The 20,866-nt window shown below is 44.3% G+C and overlaps 1 protein-coding gene across 2 annotated transcripts in view; it reads left to right on the top strand.

Moving 5' to 3' along the window:
• The window catches only part of nlrc5 (NLR family, CARD domain containing 5), a 175,336-nt gene that overhangs the window by 107,148 nt on the left and 47,322 nt on the right, over positions 1–20,866 (top strand). For both annotated transcript variants that reach the window (XM_060838192.1, XM_060838191.1), the window contains 9 exons: positions 339–422; positions 8,060–8,143; positions 9,523–9,606; positions 10,628–10,711; positions 14,622–14,687; positions 15,415–15,462; positions 15,672–15,755; positions 17,754–17,837; positions 19,752–19,835. In XM_060838192.1, coding sequence (XP_060694175.1) covers positions 339–422; positions 8,060–8,143; positions 9,523–9,606; positions 10,628–10,711; positions 14,622–14,687; positions 15,415–15,462; positions 15,672–15,755; positions 17,754–17,837; positions 19,752–19,835 — 702 coding nt within the window. The remainder of the gene's footprint in view (positions 1–338; positions 423–8,059; positions 8,144–9,522; positions 9,607–10,627; positions 10,712–14,621; positions 14,688–15,414; positions 15,463–15,671; positions 15,756–17,753; positions 17,838–19,751; positions 19,836–20,866) is intronic.

Raw genomic sequence — 20,866 nt, 5'->3', positions numbered from 1 at the left:
ACTTTGAGTGCAGTTTCATAACTAGTCATTAACTTTACCTGCGGGTTTGAAATGATTAACTTCCATTACTTTCCATCAAGGTTTGGTTATATTCATTTGAATCCTTATTTCTCTATTTCAGTGGGAGTTTTGGCCAGCTTTTGGTTCCTATTCTCGATGGTTATCTTGCTGCCGGGTTTCCTTTGTAACTTGATGCTCGCTTTTTAATTAATATGCCTCAGCAGTTGTTGTGATTCAGTGCTTGGTTAAGTTTCACACATTGTAGGGACTAGTGAATGTTGAACTGTTTTTGATAATGTTGACACGTCATATTTCTTTTCTTCATGGGTTGTTCGCAGTGTGAAGGAGTGTAAATTTAAAGAGAAGGAGCTCTTCAAATTATTCTCCATTATTAAACAGTGCACCCATCTGACAGAACTGAAGTAAGTATGGTCTTGCTCTAACGTGCTACCTTATTCGCGTGGTGCTTCAATAAAGGGTATTAGTGAATCAATTGGGATTTCCCTGATAAACAACAATGGTTTCATTGTGATCATTAGACTCTTAGTTCCAGATTTGTTTTTAGTATGACCCTTGCACACAACAGAGGTGGCTCAGTGGTTAGTACTGCTGCCTCACAATGCCAGGGACCCGAGTTCGATTCCACCGTTGGGTGTCTGTCTGTGCAGAGTTTTCATGTTCTCCCCATGTCTGCGTGGGTTTCCCCTGCATGCTCCTGTTTCCTCCCACAGTCCAAAGATGTGGGCCACGCTAAATTGGCCAAGCCAATTTGGCCACGCTAAATTGCCATAGTGTCCAGCGTTGTTCAGGCCAGGTGGGCGAGCCATTGAAATACAGGGTTATAGGGTCTGGGTGGGATGCTGTTTGGAGGGTTAGTGTGGACTTGCTGGGCAAATGGCTTATTTCTGCACTGTAGGGATTCTCTGGTTCAGAAAACAGGGATTTGACCACAGCAGTAGTCTTAAGTTAGAAGTCACACAACACCAGATTAGAATCCAACAGGTTTACTTGAAATCGCATAAGCTTTCGGAGTGCAGCCCCTTCATCAGTTGCAGTGAGAGAGCAGGCCACACAGGCAGAGTTCATGTGCAGAGAGATCAAAAGCTGTGAGGAGACACTGGACAAATTTGGTTTGTTTTCACTCGAACGATGAGGACTGAGGTTAGAACCTGATAACAGTTAACAAAATTGTGAGAGGCATGGATAGAATCCAACTGGTGTGAATGGAGTGTCAGGTAATAAGTTGGTGCACACAGAATAGAAGGCATTTGTTTGTGATAAGCGAATGTCAAAGTATTTCATTTTAACTAACCTGTTGGGCTATGCTATTACAAAACACTGGAGGAAGTGGGTCTTGAACCTTGGCACTTTCGCTCCAAGATAGAGTGTTCAATACCTGCATTTTCTAATCAACCTGCTCAGAGATGCTATTACACACTGCTGGAGCAGGTGGGATTTTACATGTATATTTTCTAACTCCATCACCAATTGTATACCTCATGACATTTTTTTTTCATTCTATGAACCACCAGCAGGAAATCACCCAGGTTTTTCAGTTGATTAATTGACATGCAAAGCCTGTTAAGGGCAATGCTGACCGTCAGAGGTGAGGGAGAGGGACAAGGGGGTAAATCAAAATGGAGTTGGAAGGAAAGATAAAGCACCCTACCCCCTGCAATGCCCACCTCTAGGTTAGATGCAAATAAATTGTGTTGAACTGTATGCAATTGGTGGGGCATTAAGTGGGGGTTTATTTGAGTTCCTGTAAATGGACACCCACCAACTAAAGGAGTCTTATGGAACTGGGTGATCAAGCAGTGGTATTTGAAGTGCTTTGAGTCCCAACACTGTCTTGCAGTATATCCAAACAGATTAAAATAACCCCAGTTGTTGCTTCAGGAAGTGATTTTTTTGTTTCCTTTATTTGTTCATGGAATATGTCATGCTGCTAAGTCAGCATCCATTGCCCATCCCAATCATGTTGGAGTCACATGTGAACTAAACCAGGTAAGGATAATAGTTTACTTCCCTAAAGGTCATTAGTGAATTATATGGAATTTCCCTGACAATCAGCAATGGTTTCATGATAATCATTACACACTTAGTTCTGGATTTCTTTGTAAAATTGATTCTAAATTCCAGCATCTACCATAGTCGGATTTGGACTCGGATCCCCAGAACAATACCTGGGTTTCTGGATTAATAGTCTAGCAATAATATCGCTAGTTAGGTCACCGCCTCAAAGAGCAAAGGACAGTACAATATAGGAACAGTCCCATCGGCCCACCAAGACAGCACCAACACATGATGCCTTTCTAAACTAAAAACTTTTTCACCTCTACTCGGTTTGTATCCCTCTATTCCCTGCCCATTCATATATCTGCCCAGATGCTTCTTAAACATTGCAATTACATCTGCCTCCATCATCTCATCTGGCAATGCATTCTAGGCACTTACTAACCTTTGTGTAAAACTACTTGCTCCTCACATCTCCTTTAAACATTTTACCTTAAACCTAGGTCCCCCAGGAATTGACATTTTTAGTCTGGGAAAAAGCCTCTGACTATCCATGCCTCTCACCATTTTGTAAACTTCTATCAGGTCGCTCCTCATCCTTTGACGTTCAAGTGAAAACAAACCAGTTTTGCCCAATCTCTCCTCACAGCTAATATCCTCCTAAACAGACAATGTCCCAGGAAACTGTTTCTGTAACCTCTCCAAAGCCTCCACATCCTTCTGATAGTGTGGCAACCAGAAATGTATACAATATTCCAAATATAGTCTCACTAAAGTTCTATACAGCTATAACATGACTTGCCAAATTTTAGACTCCATGCCCCAAATGATGAAGGCAACCATGTCATATTCCTTCTCAACCATCTTATCCAGCTGCAAATGTGTTGCTGGTCAAAGCACAGCAGGTTAGGCAGCATCTCAGGAATAGAGAATTCGACGTTTCGAGCATAAGCCCTTCATCAGGAATAAGAGAGAGAGAGCCAAGCCGGCTGAGATAAAAGGTAGGGAGGAGGGACTAGGGGGAGGGGCGATGGAGGTGGGATAGGTGGAAGGAGGTCAAGGTGAGGGTGATAGGCCGGAGTGGGGTGGGGGCGGAGAGGTCAGGAAGAGGATTGCAGGTTAGGAGGGCGGTGCTGAGTTGAGGGAACCGACTGAGACAAGGTGGGGGGAGGGGAAATGAGGAAGCTGGAGAAATCTGAATTCATACCTTGTGGTTGGAGGGTTCCCAGGCGGAAGATGAGGCGCTCCTCCTCCAGCCGTCGTGTAGTTGTGTTCTGCCGGTGGAGGAGTCCAAGGACCTGCATGTCCTCGGTGGAGTGGGAGGGGGAGTTAAAGTGTTGAGCCACGGGGTGATTGGGTTGGTTCCACTTGTGTTGCCATTTTCAGAGCTGTATGCTTAGATCCCTCTGTATGTTGATGCTACAGAGGGTTCTGTCATTTACTGTGTACTTCCTTCCTACATTAGATGTCCCAAAATGATTAACCTTGCATTTTTCCAGATTAAACTCCATCTGCCATTTTTCCGCCCAGAGTCCAGCCTACCTATACCCTGCTGTATTCTCTGACAATCCTCCTCAATATCTGCAGCTCCCCTAATCTTTGTGTTTTCCACTAACTTGCCTATATTATCCTCCAAACCATTTATATATATATTACAAACAACAGGGGTCCTAACATTGATCCTCATTGAACACCACTGGCCACAGATCTCCAGTCAGAAATACCACTCTGAGTCTTCAATGACCAAGCAATTTCTGTATTCCCTCCTGCTCTCATCCATTATCTTTGTCACATTCTCAAAAAAACCCAAACACATTTGTGAGTCAGGACTTCCCTCGCACAAAACCATGCTGCCTATCTCTAATAAGTTGTTAGTTTTCCAAATGTGAGTAAATCCAATCCCTAGGATAATCTTCTCCAATAATTTCCCCAACACTGACGTAAGGCTGACCAGCAGCCTGTAATTTCCCGAATTATTCCTGCTGCGCTTCTTAAACAAAGGGACAGTGTTTGCTCTTCTCCGATCCTCTGGGACCACTCCTGTGACTGAAGAGCTTTCGTACAAGGCTCCAGCAATTTCTGCACCTGCCTCCCTCAGCATTCTGGGATAGCTCCCATTAGATCATGGGGATTTGGTTACCTTAATGCTTTTCAAAACACCCAGTGCTACCTCCTTTTCTGTATTAACATGCCCTAGAATACTAACATACCCTTCCCGAGACTCACCATCCACCGTATCCTTAATCTTTGTGAATACAGATGCAAAATATTCATTTAGGGCCTCACCTACTTCCTCTGGCTCTACACATGAATTCCCTTCATTGTCCTTGAGTGGATCTACCTATTTCCCAGCTACCTTTTTGCTCCTTATATAGATGTATAAAGCGCCTTGGCATCAATTCTGTTTGCCTCCCTGGTTAACGATAGAAATGTTTAAATGAGTATAAAGATTGGCTCCAGTTCTATCCTTCACCACTGGCTTTATGGAATATTAGCAGAAAATGGTTGCCTCAAGGCAAAGATGAGCAAAGGAAAAAAAGACAAAACTACGCTTGTAAAACTCATTGTGAACAATGGCAGAAAATGCAACTGTAAATTGCTGAAGTGCAATCATCCTCTGATATTCTTGGAGTTTAAACCATATGTTCAGTGAGAGAATGAAGTGGAAATAGATTAAGTCCCCAATGAAGAGAGTGGCCTTGCAGTTGTCACTTTGTACCATATTAAAATCTGAAGAAAATTATTCTGAGAGCACTTATTACAGATGCTGTTGTTTATACAGCAGTACAAAGAACAAAAAAAAGAGAAAATTTACAGCCCAGGAACAGGCCCTTTGGCCCTCCAAGCCTGAGCCGATCCAAATCCACTGTCTAAACCTGTCGCTCAATTCCTAAGCATCTGTATCCCTCTGCTCCCCACCTACGCATGCATCTGTCCAGATGCGCCTTAAATGAATCTACCGTGCCTGCCTCTACTACTTCTGCTGGCAACGCATTCAAGGCACCCACCACCCACTGCGTAAAGTACCTGCCGTGTATATCTTGCTTAAACTCTTCACCTCTCACCTTGAAAGCGTGACCCCTCATTATTGAATCCTTCACCCTGGGAAAAAGCTTATCTCTATCTACTCTGTCTATACCCTTCATGATTTTGTAGACTTCAATCAGATCCCCCCTCAAGCTCCTTTTTTCTAATGAAAACAAACCTAACCTACTCAACCTCTCTTCATAGCTAGCAACCTTCCATACCAGGCAACATCCTCATAAACGTTCTCTGCACCTTCTCCAAAGCATCCACGTCCTTTTGGTAATGTGGTGACCAGAACTGTACACAGTATTCTAAGTGCGGCTGAACCAACATTGTGTACAATTTTAACATGACCTGCCAGCTCTTATACTCAATACCCCGTCTGATGAAGGCAAGCATACCATATGCCTTCTTGACCACTCTATCCACCTGTGCAGCAACCTTCAGGGTACAATGGACCTGCACCCCCAGATCTCTCTGCTCATCAACCTTTCCCAAGGTTCTTCCGTTCATTGTATAATTCACACTCGAATTAGACTTCCTAAAATGCATCACCTCACAGTTGTCTGGATTGAACTCCATCTGCCACTTCCCCGCCCAACTCTCCAGTCTATCTATATTCTTCTGTATTCTGCTACTCCACCAATCTTCGTGTCATCTGCAAACTTGCTGATCATACCAGCAGTGCCCTCTTCTAGATCATTTATGTAAATCACAAACAACAGTGGCCCCAGCACCGATCCCTGTGGAACAGGGTCACCTTTCTCCATTTCGAGAAACTCCCTTCAGCTTCTACTCTGTCTCCTGTTGCTCAACCAGTTCTTTATCCACCGAGCTAGAACACCCTGCACACCATGTGACTTCACTTTCTCTGTAAGACTGTAATAGATTAGCAATACAGTCAGTTCTGCTATAACATGGTAGTTTCATTGTTGTGTAATCCCATGTTATAAGAAAATTGTGTAATAGCAGCACCATTTAAACTAACGGGGCCGGAATCACATTATGACCTCATTCAGTTCATAGAATCCCTACCATATGGAAACAGGCCCCTCGACCCAACCATCCTTCCAAAGAATAACCCACTCAGACCCATTCCCCTACGTTTTACCCCTGACTAATGCACCTAACCTGCACATCCCTGAACACTGTGCAATTTAACATGGCCAATTCACCTAAACTGCACATCTTTGCATTGTGGGAGGAAACCCATGCAGTCACAGGGAGAATGCACAGACTCCACACAAACAGTCACCTGAGGATGGGATCGAAGACTGATCTCTAGTACTGTGAGGCAGCAGTGCTAACCACTGAGTCACCATGCACACTTTAGAAACAGCGTCCCCAATTCATCACTCATGTTTCAGCAAATTCGCATTAATGAAATGTGCGTATAGCAGAACGATCAGTAACAGGTAAAATATGCCCAGGGAACAGTTAACTGATGAATCACTTCAGTGATTTGAGGTGTGGTTCTGTGATGAACTGGAGAGAAGCAGGGTCATTGGAAGATGCACGATGCAGAATTCTGAGCAAAAGCATCAAGTGTATGTTAGTAATGTGTAACCTGATAAATAAATATAGAAGTGTGTAAAGACTGGGCCTGGCCCTAACCCTAACTGAGCACTAGTTTTCAGCTAGTTTTATGGAATATAGTAATGGGTACCTTGACTGTACAGACAAAATCAGGTTAAATGATACTACATAAAATCTCTCTTCAGAATCACTCTCTCCACAACTGACGCTCAGGAGCAGCAGTGAGTACTGTCCACAAGATGCACTGCAGAAATTCACAGTATTCTACATGGCCACGCTGTATTTTGCTTTTTGTAATTCACTTGTGGGTCGTGGGTGGCATGGGCTGGACCAGCATTTACTGTCCATCCCTAGCTCCCCTTGAGTAGATAGTGGTGACAAAAACAGAAATTGTTGGAAAAGCTCAGCAGGTCTGGCAGCATCTGTGAAGAGAAATCAGAGTTAAAGTTTTGCATCCGGTGACCCTCCCTCAGAACAGGAAAGATAGTGGTGAGCTGCCTTTTTGAACTGCTGCGGTCCATGTGCTGTAGGTAGACCCACAATGTCCTTGGGAGGGGGGGGGGGGGGGAAGTTCCAAGATTTTGACCCAGTGACAGTGAAGGTACAGCAGTTTAGTTCCAACTCAGTGGTGAGTGGCTTTGTAGAGGGAGGGGTTACATGCATGGATGTGCTGCCCTTATTTTTCTAGATGGAGGTGGTTGTGGGTTTGAAAGGTGCTGTCTGAGGAACTTTTGGTGAATTTCTGCAGGGCATCTTGGAGATAGCACACACTGCTGCTACTGAGCATCAGTTATGGAGGGAATCTACACAGTGTCATTCAGCTTGGTTTTATGCTGTGAGATATTATCCTAATCAGTGGCACAAAAGAATAAAACACTGCACATTCACCAGTATATTAGTTATGCAGAAGACTGGGCTGTCCAATCTCCATACTATTGTTGAAAAGTCTGCAATTTAATCAAAAATTGAACTCTTCTGTTGTAAAAGAGAGAGGGCTGAGCTTACAGATCTGGGAGATGTCAATTACCCAGCCATGTGGGATGCATGTTACTTTTCTGTGCTAGTTGAACACAATCTGGGGAAATGAGCAGGATCCATACTCCTCGAATGTTATAACAGTCAAAGCCAGAGTGCACTTAGTGGACTTTATCCAGTTGGCTTTTCATGCCTATTTTCATTTCAGTCGGTGAACAGAGTTGCCACTTTATCTTTTGTTGTTTCAAAGATTTGGATGACCTCCACATGCAGTCTGAGCTGACTCTGCATATGCGATAATGTTAATGGAGTCTATTCCTCTGTTATTTGAATGCTGCTCTGCAGTGTGGAATTCACAGCTCAGTAAAAGTTTTGCCATGCCTCCGTTTCGACTGTAATTGGAGAAGAGCGGTTGTGAAAGCAGTTTGTTAACCATTGGGAAACGTTTGTGTTCAGGAGAGCTGCTTGAGACTGTGCCAAACTGAACTGTTTTGTTTCATTGTAGCCTGACCTGCAACATGATGGGGGACGAAGGTCTACGCAGTTTGATAGAAGTTGTGACCAATCTCAAAGACTTAAAGGAACTCAAGTGAGTCGAGCACGAATGCAGCAAAGGACATGAATGCCTAATTAACTCTTACTAATGAGAGAGGAGGAACCTTGTCAGTCTAGGTGCCTTTATTTTCACATTCTTGATGCCTGAAATGTTGACTCTCCTGCTCCTTGGATGCTGCCTGACCTGTTGTGCCTTTTCCAGCACCACGCTATTTGACTCTGATCTCCAGCATCTGTGGTCCTCACTTTCTCCTAGTCTTTATTTTCCTGGCAAGCAATAATGTTGAGACATTTAAACAGAACTCAGTCGTTTTTCTGGTGGCCACTGAGGGGAACAAGATGCATTTATGTCGTTAATGATGTCTACTGTATTCAGCCAGTAAAATATCCAAAAGGAACCTTTACCTGCTTTGTTTTGTGGGCACTTACTCACAATGGACACAGCTTTACGATCAGACAGGTTTTTGGGCAGGGGCAGAAGGATGGCAGGACTGGCTGTTTGATTGGTGGGAGGGTGCTATGGGGTGTGTCCTTCTTCCCTGAGGATAACTGAAGCTCATAACCGGCTCCCTAAGGGCCTTATCCCACGACAGCTAGAACTTCATCACTGGTCAGTGGGGCTCATGCAGTCATACAGGACAGAAATAGACCCTTCGATCCAACCCGTTCAGGCTGACCAGTCTTCCTAAACTGAATTAGTCACATTTGCCTGTGCTTGGCCCCATATCCCTCTAAACCTTTCCTATTTGTGTACTTGTCCAAATGCCTTTTAAGGAGGAGAAAGTGAGGACTGCAGATGCTGGAGATCAGAGCTGAAAATGTGTTGCTGGAAAAACGCAGCAGGTCAGGCAGCATCCAAGGAGCAGGAGAATCAACATTTCGGGCATAAACCCTTCTTCAGGAAATGCCTTTTAAGTGCTGTAACTGTACCTGCATCTATCATTTCCCTCTGGCAGTTCATTCCACAAACACACCACCCCCTCCATTTTCACAGTCCTCACTATTAACCCATATCACCCCTCTCACTTGCTGCACTCCATACTGACTATAACCTGCAACCTTCTTCACTTCCCTCTCTCCCAGGGGTCCAGCATCAGTCCCTAGTAGATTCCGACATGCAGTACTGGCAGTGTCCACCACTTCCAGTGGCACTGTAGGATGCGTCCAAGCAGTTGGTGCCTCTCTTGGGGATGGAATCACAGTTCCATTCAGGATTTAACCCTGTGGGGGGCAGGGGGAGGGGACAGAAAATAAAGCAGGGGATTGTGGGTAACAATGCCCAGGTAAGTGCCTGGTCCTTTGTTAGAATTCCTGAAAACCTTCATTACATAGATCTCACTGGTATTGGACAGTTAATAATCCTTCCCTTACCTTCCCTGGAAATGTGAGACTTGTAATGTCTTTTTTTCCCAGCCTACAGAGGAATGGAATTTCTCTTGCTGCAATGGAGAATCTCTTGGAGACATGTATGGTTTGTCCTAAAGCATTAACAGTCAGGTAAGAGTGTTGCTGCCCAAGGTGAAAGGAATGATGCGGTGTTCATTATTTCTAAATTATTTCTCTTCCAACTGTACTGTCCATGCTGCTGATTGGCTTTGATGTTTGTTAACCATTCTGTCCTCGGGTCATTGTGACCTGACCTTTGAGACTCTTGCATGTGAATTATCATGGGGATCTTTTGTTTCTTTTTCAACATTTTAGAAGCTGGTAAATTGAAAATTTCAGCAAAGGCTTTAGGAATCTCACTTCAAGATCCCAAATTGACTCCAGGGCCATAATTTTGCCTGTAGGTTCTTTTCATCAGGTACAAGTGGGGGGTGGGGGTGGGGGGGAAGTCCCATCTCCCCTGGAAACAGCATGTGATTTTTTCATGTAATGACCAATTAGTAGCCAGTGGACAAGCTCACCATACGCAGAGCTGGGGAGCTATGGCAAATCTAAAATTGAAAACGATCTTTGCAACTAGGCCACGTTTAGAGAATGGGTAGGTGGGATGGAGTGAGGAGGGGGTGATGGTGCAGGATGCACCACAGGGCTGTCTGTGGCTGTTGCTGTTGCTGTTGCTGAGCTAAATCCAGTCAAATGGAGAGGTTGTTTAAGCATGCCTAGTGCACCGCCTGTTTGCACCACTCCTTGTTTGCTCCCGCTCCCCCCACTTCCCCAAAAGCTAGTCAACCACCAAGAAGCTGCTTGTGGATAGCTCACTGATCCCAGGTGCCTGTGGAGATCTGGAGGCTGACTGGAGCATCCCATGTGACTGGATAGTCTGTAGCTTCATCAAGTACCTGCTACTTGTTGACATGTAGCTCTTCTGCTCCTCTCCACCCGGCTTTGCCTCTGGGTAACCTGCCCTGGTGCAGGACGGAGCCAAGGGCCTTGCGTCTCAGCACTGTCTTTTTGTCCCCTCCGTTCCGAGGCTTGATTGGGGCTGAAAATTCTTGCCTTGGTCACCTAAGAATCTGTAGTATTGAAGTTAAAATGTAGATATCGACGGTGCCACTTTTGGTTTGCTTTTCAGGTTTGAAGAACAGTGGATTACTGGTGAAGATGCTGCCAATCTTCTACAATGTATCTGTACTCATCTGAATGTCGCGGACATTGGGTCAGTAAGAACGGGTCAAAAGAAATGAACTATTCTATCAATTGCCTCGTTTAAATCTATTACTGCCGTTAAATCAATATTTATTGCCTGTTAAATTTTAAGATTTATTCTTTGGAATTGAAGTGAACACTGCTGGAAAATGGAAGGCACTGCATACTAAATCCTGCTTTCTAACTTTAGCGCCCTGGGCAGGATGAACGATGTTAAGGTTGGATGCCCATAACTTGACCCTGTTTGGATTCTTCCATTAAAGTAAATGGGTCCAGTTTTGACACCATATAACCAACTGGTTTTTGAGTAAGTTAAAATCCAGCTCAGTGCAAAGTCAGGCTGACTGGGAATCTGACCTCCAGACACAAATAGGGAAAGACCAAGCAATCACTCAAGCCTCCCCTCATTCCCTATGTCCCAATAGCCATTGGGAGAGGGAAAGAACAGGGCCAGTAAGGGAAAGAAAAAGCTCTGGAAATTTGACGTGAGCCTATCCCATTCTCTCCTTATCTGATAGAGTTTTTGCTCAGTTTTGGGGAACGAGGTGTCTGGAACCCATTCCAAAGCACCTCAATTTTCAAATTTACATTGTGCCTCTCAAAACGTGCAATATTGAATCATCCATCTATTTTATATCTGTCCTGGTTGGATATGTAAAAGCCAGGATTTCGTAATATACAGCTGATCAAATACTGGCCCCTTTACACTATCGCTTAATGCCAAATCAATTCCCAATATTACTCAAGCTCACATTAGATTGCAAAATAAGGCATATCTTTACCCAGACTTTCAAAACATTTAGTTTCTTAAAAAAAACCACTCCTGTATCAGTAAATATTCTAATATGGTTAATTCCCAGAAGCTAAATGGTTCAGGTAACAAGATTTGAAGAGCGAATTAGGCTTTCCCATTAAAAAGGCCTGTCTGATTTGGTATGACAGATAAGCTATTCATGCAATGACATTGCCATTACATTTGGTCTTCCCCACGTAACTACAGTCACAGAGCTGTACAGCACAGAAACAGAACCTACTGTCCAACTTGCCCATGCCAATCAGTTATCTTAACCTAATCTAGTCCCATTTGCCAGCACTTGGTCCATATCCCTCTAAGCTGAAAAATGTGTTGCTGGAAAAGCGCAGCAGGTCAGGCAGCATCCAAAAAGCACGAGAATTGACGTTTCGGGCATAAGCCCGTCTTCAGGAATGAGGAAGGTGTGCCAAGCAGGCTAAGATAAAAGGTAGGGAAGAGGGACTTGGGGGAGGAGCATTGGGAATGTGATAGGTGGAAGGAGGTTAAGGTGAGGGTGATAGGCTGGAGAGGGGGTAGGGATGGAAAGGTCGGGAAGCAGATTGCAGGTCAAGAAGGCGGTGCTGAGTCTGAGGGTTGGGACTACCTTGTGCTCCCACAAGGAGGTTGAATAGTCCATCCACTTTACTAACACCTTCCACCCCGACTTCAAATTTACCTGGACCGTCTCAGACTCCTCCCTCCCCTTCCTAGACCACTCCATTTCTATCTCGGGCAAATGACTCAACACGGACATTTACTATAAACCGACCAACTCCCACAGCTACCTCCTCCCACCCTGCCCTATGTAAAAACGTCATCCCATATTGCCAATTCCTTTGCCTCCGCCGCATCTGCTGCCTGGAGGCCCAATTCCAATACGAACAACCCAGATGGCCTCCTTCAAAGACCGCAATTTCCCCTCAGACATGGTTGACGATGCTGTCCACCGTATCTCCTCCACTTCCCACTCCCCGCCCCTCCAATCGCCACCAGGACTGATCCCCACTGGTCCTCACTTACCACTCCACTAACCTCCAGATACATCGTATCATCCTTCGTCATTTCCGCCACCTCCAAACAGACCCTACCACCAAGGATGTATTTCCCTCCAAGTCCCTCCTCCCTACCTTTTATCTTAGCCTGCTGGGCACACCGTCCTCATTCCTGAAGAAGGGCTTATTCCCGAAACGTCGATTCTCCTGTTCCTTGGATGCTGCCTGACCTGCTGCGTTTTTCCAGCAACACATTTTCAGCTCTGATCTCCAGCATCTGCAGTCCTCACTTTCTCCATATCCCTCTAAATCCTTTCTATTCATATACCCATCCAGATGCCTTTTAAATATAATTGTACCAGCCTCCACCACTCCCTTTGGCAGTTCATTCCATACACACACCACTCTGTGTGAGATCCCTTTTAAGTCTTTCCCCTCTCACCTTAAACCTATGCCTTCTAGTTTTGGACTCGCCCACCCTGGGGAAAAGAGCTTGGCTATTCACCCTATCATGTCCCGCATGATTTTATAAACTTCTACAAAGTTACCCCTCAGCCTTCGATGCTCCTGGGAAAACAGCCCCAGCCTATTCAGCCTCTCCCTATGGATCTAACCCTCCAACCCTGGAAACATCCTTGTAAATCTTTTCTGAAACCTTTCATGTTTCACAACATCCTTCCAAGAGTGGGGAGACCAGAATTCCCCGCAGTATCTCAAAAGTGGCCTAACCAATGCCCTGCATAGCTGCAACATGACCTCTCAATTTCTATATGCTGACCAATAAAGGCAAGCTTACCAAATACCGCCTTCACTATCCTATCTACCTGCGATTCTACTTCCAAGGAGCTATATATAATTACTTGCCATGCAGTGAGAACTTCCACACTGGAACTGTGAAGGAGAATGTTGAAGAGTAATCTTTGCTGGGGTAGTCCAGCCTCATACAGGAACGTGGTTGTTGGACGACAGATGGATTGCAGTATTTAGGAAATAGTTTGGTTTCATGTGGCTGTCTCACTTGAAGATTCTTTGGTGATCTAAGGAAGCTTGAGATGAGAGATAAAAACAAAGTGAAACTATATGACTAATGCCACCTGTTCAGTGTGGTGCTGTGATTGCCTTGATGTGGAATCCACCACATGCCTAGTGAGTGGCAGGTTCACCACAAATAGCTGCCTGTGGATAGCAGTCTGTGCATGCACTGTCATGAAAACTGTCAGAATGATTTGTCTTTTATTACTGCCTACATGTTTTGCTCAGAAACTTGTGGGGGTTTGGACAATGGACCAATTGGGGAACCTCACTGCAGGCTCACCTTTCCAGGAACTTGGAGACAAGACTAGGCCATTTAGCCTTTTCTGCATCATTCAGTTAGATCTGATTGATGTCCATTGACTTGCATTTGCTTCAAATCTTTTGAGACCCTTGGCTAGCGAAAACCCACCCACCACAGTCTGAAAATTCTCCTAAAATCTTATTATCCTTTGATTGAGAAGGTTGCAGATTTCTGATTACTTTTATGTGAGAAATTACTTCTTGATTTCCTTCCTAAATTCTTCACTCCAGTTTCAAGATGTCCCCTTGTTCTTGATTTCTCCATTGGAGGGAATAGTTTCTCAATATTCAATTTATCGAAGCATTTTAATCTGTTGAACACTTGAATCAGGTCACTCCACCAATCTGTACTCACTGAAATATGAACCAAGGCGACTTGGCCTCAGTTCTTTCATCTTTACCCTGGCATTGGGCAGGTGACTGCCATCCAACCTGGTTATCAACAGAATGTTGCCAATTGGCATCTCCTTTGCTCTTGGCCTCTTGTGATATCTGTTGTCACCTTGAGGTGATTCTGTGCTTCATTAGTGACAGTAACACCACTGTGTAGCCGCTATAAAGAATATTGAAAGATAAGTTAGCCTAAGAGATGTTCTCAGGTGTTCGCTGCCATTCATTCACTGACTAACCATCCCCTTAAAGGCTACCCTGTTATGGCTGACTTCCCAATTGCACTATTTTCATTTCATTCTCAAATTTCAGGAGTCCTATATTGGGTCTTTCAAAAAGAATTACTCAAAATGTCTGTCCTGTTTGAGAATCTGCATTTTATTGATGTCAATGAAAACTTGCTTTTGTAGTGTGAAGAAGAATACGGTTTCAATAAGACTAGTTGAAGAGGGTTGGCGACTTGCTGATGATGACAGGTACGAGCCCCTTTAACTACCACCCACCACCCCCCCCAACACACATGCGCACACATTCATTCATGAATATGAATTCAAAACCAGGAGAGAGTTTGTTGCAAATATTATATGTGAGAAAAAAATAAGCAGGGAAAGCAATTTCTGTAGATCCCAATGTGCTGACCCCAAGGTGGAGGGTTAATCTCACAGATCTTTTGCTTTAAGCAATGATGACATTGTTGCATGATAGTTATCTTTGATTCAATAGCTGATCGGGTGGACTAGGTCTTTCTTTTGCATTAGACAACTTTCTTTTGAATCCCTAGGGTTTTTTTTGTCTTTTCACTTACCCTGAGAAGGAAGGGAACAGAGAGAGAGAGAGAGAGAGATGTTCCCTGTTTGCAGGTTTCTGGCTGCCTCTGGGAGCACTGTGCTCATAGGTCCATCACAAAATGCAATCCGAAGTCACTGGGCAAAGTTTCCTGACCTCAAGAGATTCTTGGTGCCTCTGTCTCTCATAATGTATCCACCACACTGCTCCAAAACATAATGCAGTTCAGTGTAACTGATAGCTGCATTGCTAGAGAGTCAGAAACTCGAGACTAAGGACAGTACAGTTATACAGTCTGCATTTCACTTGTGCCCGGAAAGACACCTGGCTCACTGGTGTTACACATTCACAGAGCATCTAATCTCCAGAGATGTGCAATAAACAGAACTAATCCGAGATCTTTCTGATCCCTTTCAGCACCAGATTAGACCCTGGAGCACAGCATCCATCTTTACAATCCATCAGGTGACCATTCCATTTGATTTACTGTAAAATGCTCTGTTTGAATTCAGACTATATTGTGAGGAAACTTAATTGTTATTTTTATACTTAATGCACCCGTAGTTGATCTGCAGAGGTTTAATGGAAAAGCATCAAATTGTATACAGTGAATTGTTTGTTGGTAACATTCCCAATTGTCAAGTAAATGCCTTTGTCCTTTTGCCACTTTTTAGTTTGTACGAGTGTGGAATTGAGGCTCCGCAGCTCCTTCGCCTCGCACCCATAATTAAACAGTGTTCAGGCCTGGAGGAGCTCCAGTAAGTCACTCCCTCATCATAGTGTGTGTGTGTGTGTGTGTGTGTGTGTGTGTGTGTGTGTGTGTGTGTGTGTGTGTGTGTGTGTGTGTGTGTGTGTGTGTGTGTGTGTGAGAGAATGACTGTAACATGCTTGTATCTTGTTCATAAACACAAATTGCTCAGCTGAAGAAGGCTGAGGATCATCTCGTTTACCTTCTACCAACCTTCACATGACCTAAAGGCAGCCCACAATTTTTCCGATCTTTTGCTTAGATGCTGCCTGGTTTGCTGAAGTGATTTATTTTCTGAGTGATGGCAGTTCCAATAGCTCTGAAGAAGAGTCACTGGACCTGAAACATTGACTCTGCTTTCTCTCCATTGCCGCACCCGCTGAGTTTCTCCAGCAATTTATGATCTTGTTTCAGGTCTCCAGCATCTGCAGCTATTTGTTTTTTTTTGTTTTGCAGTTTAAGTTGTTCTGCACTGTGCTTACAGATGGAGGCATGTGTATAACATAAAACACCTCTGACAATATACCTCCTGCAAATGTGTAGCAGGAGCTCTTAGCATGTTGTCCCGTGGATACAGCTATAGCTTTTCAGAAAGAAAATGGTAGAATCGCAAAAGTCAATTTGCAAAAGCTAAGGAGAATCCAGGCACCTTTCATAACTCTACTGTAAAATGTAATTTATTAAATAAAGCAGTGAGCCTAACCATCACATCCTCACTATGGATAGAATTGTTTTGAAGAGCATATTTACCCTTGTACATTGCTATTTTGTACTTTTTAGATTTTGTTATTTGCTGGGTCTAACTCCTATGCTGTGGAAGATTAAACAGTGAATTAAATTGTAATCCTGCCCAAAGTAGGACCCAGCCTATGTCTTTTCTCTTATCACAGTATTTGCTGGTTCAGTGAATCTCATTAATGTGTTAGTAATTGTAATTTTCTGTGTTGTAGAGTTGTGTAACGTGCAAACAGACCCTTCAGTCCAAATCGTCTGTGCTGATCAAATATCTTAAATGAATCTAGTCCAATTTGTCAGCATTTGGTCCATATCCCTCCAATCCTTCCTGTTCACGTACCCATCCAGAGGCCTTTTAAATGCTGTAATTGTATCAGCCTCCACCGTTTCCTCTGGCAGCTCATTCCACACACGTATTACCCTCAGCATGGAAAAGTTGTCCCTTAGGTCCCTTTTAAATGTTTCCCCTCTCACCTTAAACCTATGCCCTCCAGTCTTGACCGTGGGGAGAGGCTTAAGTCCCACCATAGTTCCTGTCCTCTCATAAATGTGTATTGACTTGGAGGAGCCGGTGTTGGACTGAGGTGGACAAAGTTTAAAATCACATCAAACCAGATTATAGCCCAACAGGTTTATATGGAAACACTAGCTTTCAGAGCACTGCTCCTTTACCTGACGATCTCCTGAAGAAGGAGCTCCGAAAGCTACTGCTTCCACATAAACCTGTTGGGCTGTAACCTGGTGTGCTGTGATTTTTAATTTATATTGACAGAGGTCCCATGTTTTGATGGGACAGTAAGCCAAATGTTTCTCCTTTGCGTCACATGGTTATTAAAAATCTCTTGGAGATCACTTAGTGTCTTGACCGATATTCCTCCCACAACTATCATGATGGGCAAGAACAGATTAGTAGATTATTTTGGGATCTATTTTACACAATGGTTACCATATTGAAGGACAGTCACTGGCATTCAAATGCATTCAGTTTAGGTCAACTGAATTGGGACGTTTAAGAGAGCATGTTTTTCGAGGTCTCATTGTGATCGGAGGTGAGGATGTCTCTATCTGCTGTGGGCAGTGGAAGTATTCAGTGGCTATAACCCAATGCCACGGAGCAGGAGTCTTGGAGATTTTGGCTTAGTCAGTATTGGGATGGCTAAGAGAGTGAGTGGCTGCTGCACCCGAGTTTAGGAGACGCTGTCAGAGCAAACTGGGCAAGTTGTTCAGTGTCTTATTGTTTATGGGGTTAGTGATCTGCCTCGTGTATTTCCAGTTTATTTCGAAACGAAATCGGCAACAAAGGAGCGGAAATACTGGCTGCGATCCTTCCTGTGTTCCAGAGGCTGAAGAAGCTGAGGTGAGTTCTGGAACGGCTGTTCGTGAAACACTTGAGAACATCTAGGAGCCTTTTATAAATCTCACTAATTTTACATTAAATTGTTTCATAAAATGTGCTTGAAATTAAGGATGTGGAGGAGCTTCTTAGATAATTCATATGTCAAGTGCACTACATAATGTGAAACTGTACTACACAGCAGTAAGATCTTGTTAATCTTCAGCTATACTGACTTAAGAGTAATAGAGGTTCTGCCCTAAGTGCTGCGGGGCAAAGGGCTGGAAGGGGAGTAGGACAGATATTTTCTAATGACCCTGTTCAGAGATATTGTGACAAACTTCTCGAGAAGCTGAAAGTTGAACCCATCTCTCCTGGCCCAGAGGCAGTTACACTACCATAGCAGGGCAAGAGCTCCTCTGCTGCTTCCAACATATTGAATAGAATAGAATTAAATTAATTTATTGTCATGTGTATTGAGGCACAGAGAAAAGCTTTGTCTTGTGAACAATACAGGCAGATCACAGAGTTTAATACCATAGATAAGTAAATAATAGGTAAACCCAAAAACGCAGGTACAGGTGAATGTTAAGAATTTGAGAGTCCATTCAGTATTCTAACAACAGTAGGGTAGAAACTGTTATGAAACCGGCTGGTGCGTGTGTTCAGGCTTCTGTACCTTCTCCCTGATGGTAGAGGTTGTAGAAAAGCAATGCCAGGGTGGGAAGGATCTTTAAGAATGCTGGCGGCCTTTCTTTGACAGCGGGCCTAGTAGATGGATTCTATAGACGGGAGGTTGGCCTTTGTGATTGTCCGGGCTGAGTTCACCACTCTCTGTAACCGTCTCCGATCTTGAATGGCACAGTTGCCATACCAGGTAGTGATACATCCAGACAGAATGCTCTCGATGGCACACCTGTAAGACTTGGCAAAGGTATTCACCGACATGCCAAATTTCTTCAGCTGCCTGAGGAAGAAGAGATATTGTTGGGTCTTTGTAACAAGTGTGTCCACATGAAGAGTCCAGGAAAGCTTGTTGTGGATGACCATTCCCAGAAGCTTGACACTCTCCACTCTTTCCATCTCTGTGCTGTTAATGTGCAGGGGGGCAAGGTCAGACCGAGTTGCAACCACCCTGTGGTCTAAGAGCCTGGATTGGAGCTTAGTCCTAAGTTTGAGAATGGTGACCTGAGATGATGTTTGAAGAAATGATCAAATAATGGCCTGAGGTTAGGAGAGAGAGAGAGCTGGAGAGCCAACTAGTCCTGCGTTCCTTTGAGAGAGGCAGCTCACCGATACAAACGTAGAAGAGGGGGAGAGAGAGTGTCTGAAGATTGAGGAATCAGCAACTCCAAAATTTCAAAGGGAACATCATTCACATCTGTCAGAATGCCCTTGCAGAGAGGGAATTGCCCTTCTCTGGGCAGTCTGTGGCCATGACAGTAATGACATCACCACATCAGTTCTGGAATGCTGACCCCACCGCTCAGCCCAGTCCTCAGGGGTCCAACCCAGCTCCTTTCACTGACTGTGTTTCAGCCAATGAAGAGGTTCTGTCTGCACCCTGGAAATTTAACCTCGCTCAGGCCCATTCCTGATGAGCAGCATCTTGTGAAGAAAATCCTTCTCTGACCGACCTGTTACATAACAGTGCTGACTTGTGTTCGCTGGCGGAGGATAGGTGGTCCCAGTGGAATTGGCCCTCAGCAAGTCATTTCCACCTTGAGAAGTGAATGGTAAGTAATTGAGGGTAGACTAATAAAGCGTGATTTAAAACAAGCATGATCTCAGCACCAATTTCACTCTGGTTTGTCACAGAGCATTTAGTTCAGATTAGTTATATCGTTATGGTCGTCTTCCTCCTGCTGAGAAAGCAGCTCTTGCCTATGCACCAATGTTGTTGCTGTGGGCAACATTACATCTCCTCTCTCCTTGCAGCCTCGAAGCCATCAACATCAACTCTCAGGGGATAGTGACCCTCGCAGCAAGTCTCTGCAAATGTCGCAACATCAAAGAGATCAAGTAAGTTCACGTTTTTCTTTTTGGCTTGATGTCACTATCTTCACTTTATTTTGAGTTCTGAACATTTCTTACTTATGCGGAAAATATCCTTGACCCCCTTGATCCATTTTATTTGACAATTATTCTGTTGTCACTGTCTATATTTCCCACCACCAGGGAGCCAATGGCTTCAGTTCTTTGTCTTGTTGGGTTGCTATTGCAACTTCCAATATCTCCCTGATCAATAAGGAGCGGTCACCTGAAGTGAGGATACACAGAGGAGACACGGGTACACACGGGGACACATTTACTCAGGCCCTTATGCAGATGCAGACACATTGAGATGTACAGACACATGCATGGACACAGAGCCACACAGAGAAACATGCACAGACACAAAGACACACACAGACATGCGTGGGCACAGACACATACAGAAACATGCACAGACACAGAGACACACACAGATATATGTATGGACACAGACAGACACACAGACACATGCATGGACACAGACACACACAGATACACACACAGACACATGCATTGACACAGACACAGACATGTATGGACACAGACACACGCACGGACACAGAGACACGTACAGACAAAGACAAACACAGAAACACGCACTGACACAGACACACACAGACACACATATTGACACAGAAACACACATAGGCACATGCACGAATGGAGACACACACACAGAAAGACACAGACAGACACATTGACACACAAACACACACAGAGACATGTACAGACACAGAGACACACACGCACACACACGCGCGCACGGACGCAGACACACACACACGCACATGCACCAACACAGAGAGACACAGAGACACACACAGAAACATACAGAGACACACAGACACGCATAAAGACACCGACACACAGACACATGCATGGACATAGAGACACCGACACAAGCATGGACACAGAGACACACAGATACACGGACACAGAGACATAAACAGACACATGTACGGAGACAGATACACACAGACACAGACTCACGACACACACACACACACACACACAAAGAC

The sequence above is a fragment of the Hemiscyllium ocellatum genome, chromosome 17 (genome assembly GCF_020745735.1).
Source record: "Hemiscyllium ocellatum isolate sHemOce1 chromosome 17, sHemOce1.pat.X.cur, whole genome shotgun sequence".
In the NCBI taxonomy this organism is placed as follows: Eukaryota; Metazoa; Chordata; class Chondrichthyes; order Orectolobiformes; family Hemiscylliidae; genus Hemiscyllium; species Hemiscyllium ocellatum.
Note: the sequence above shows the minus strand (reverse complement) of the source record. Positions and strands in the feature narration are given on the sequence as shown.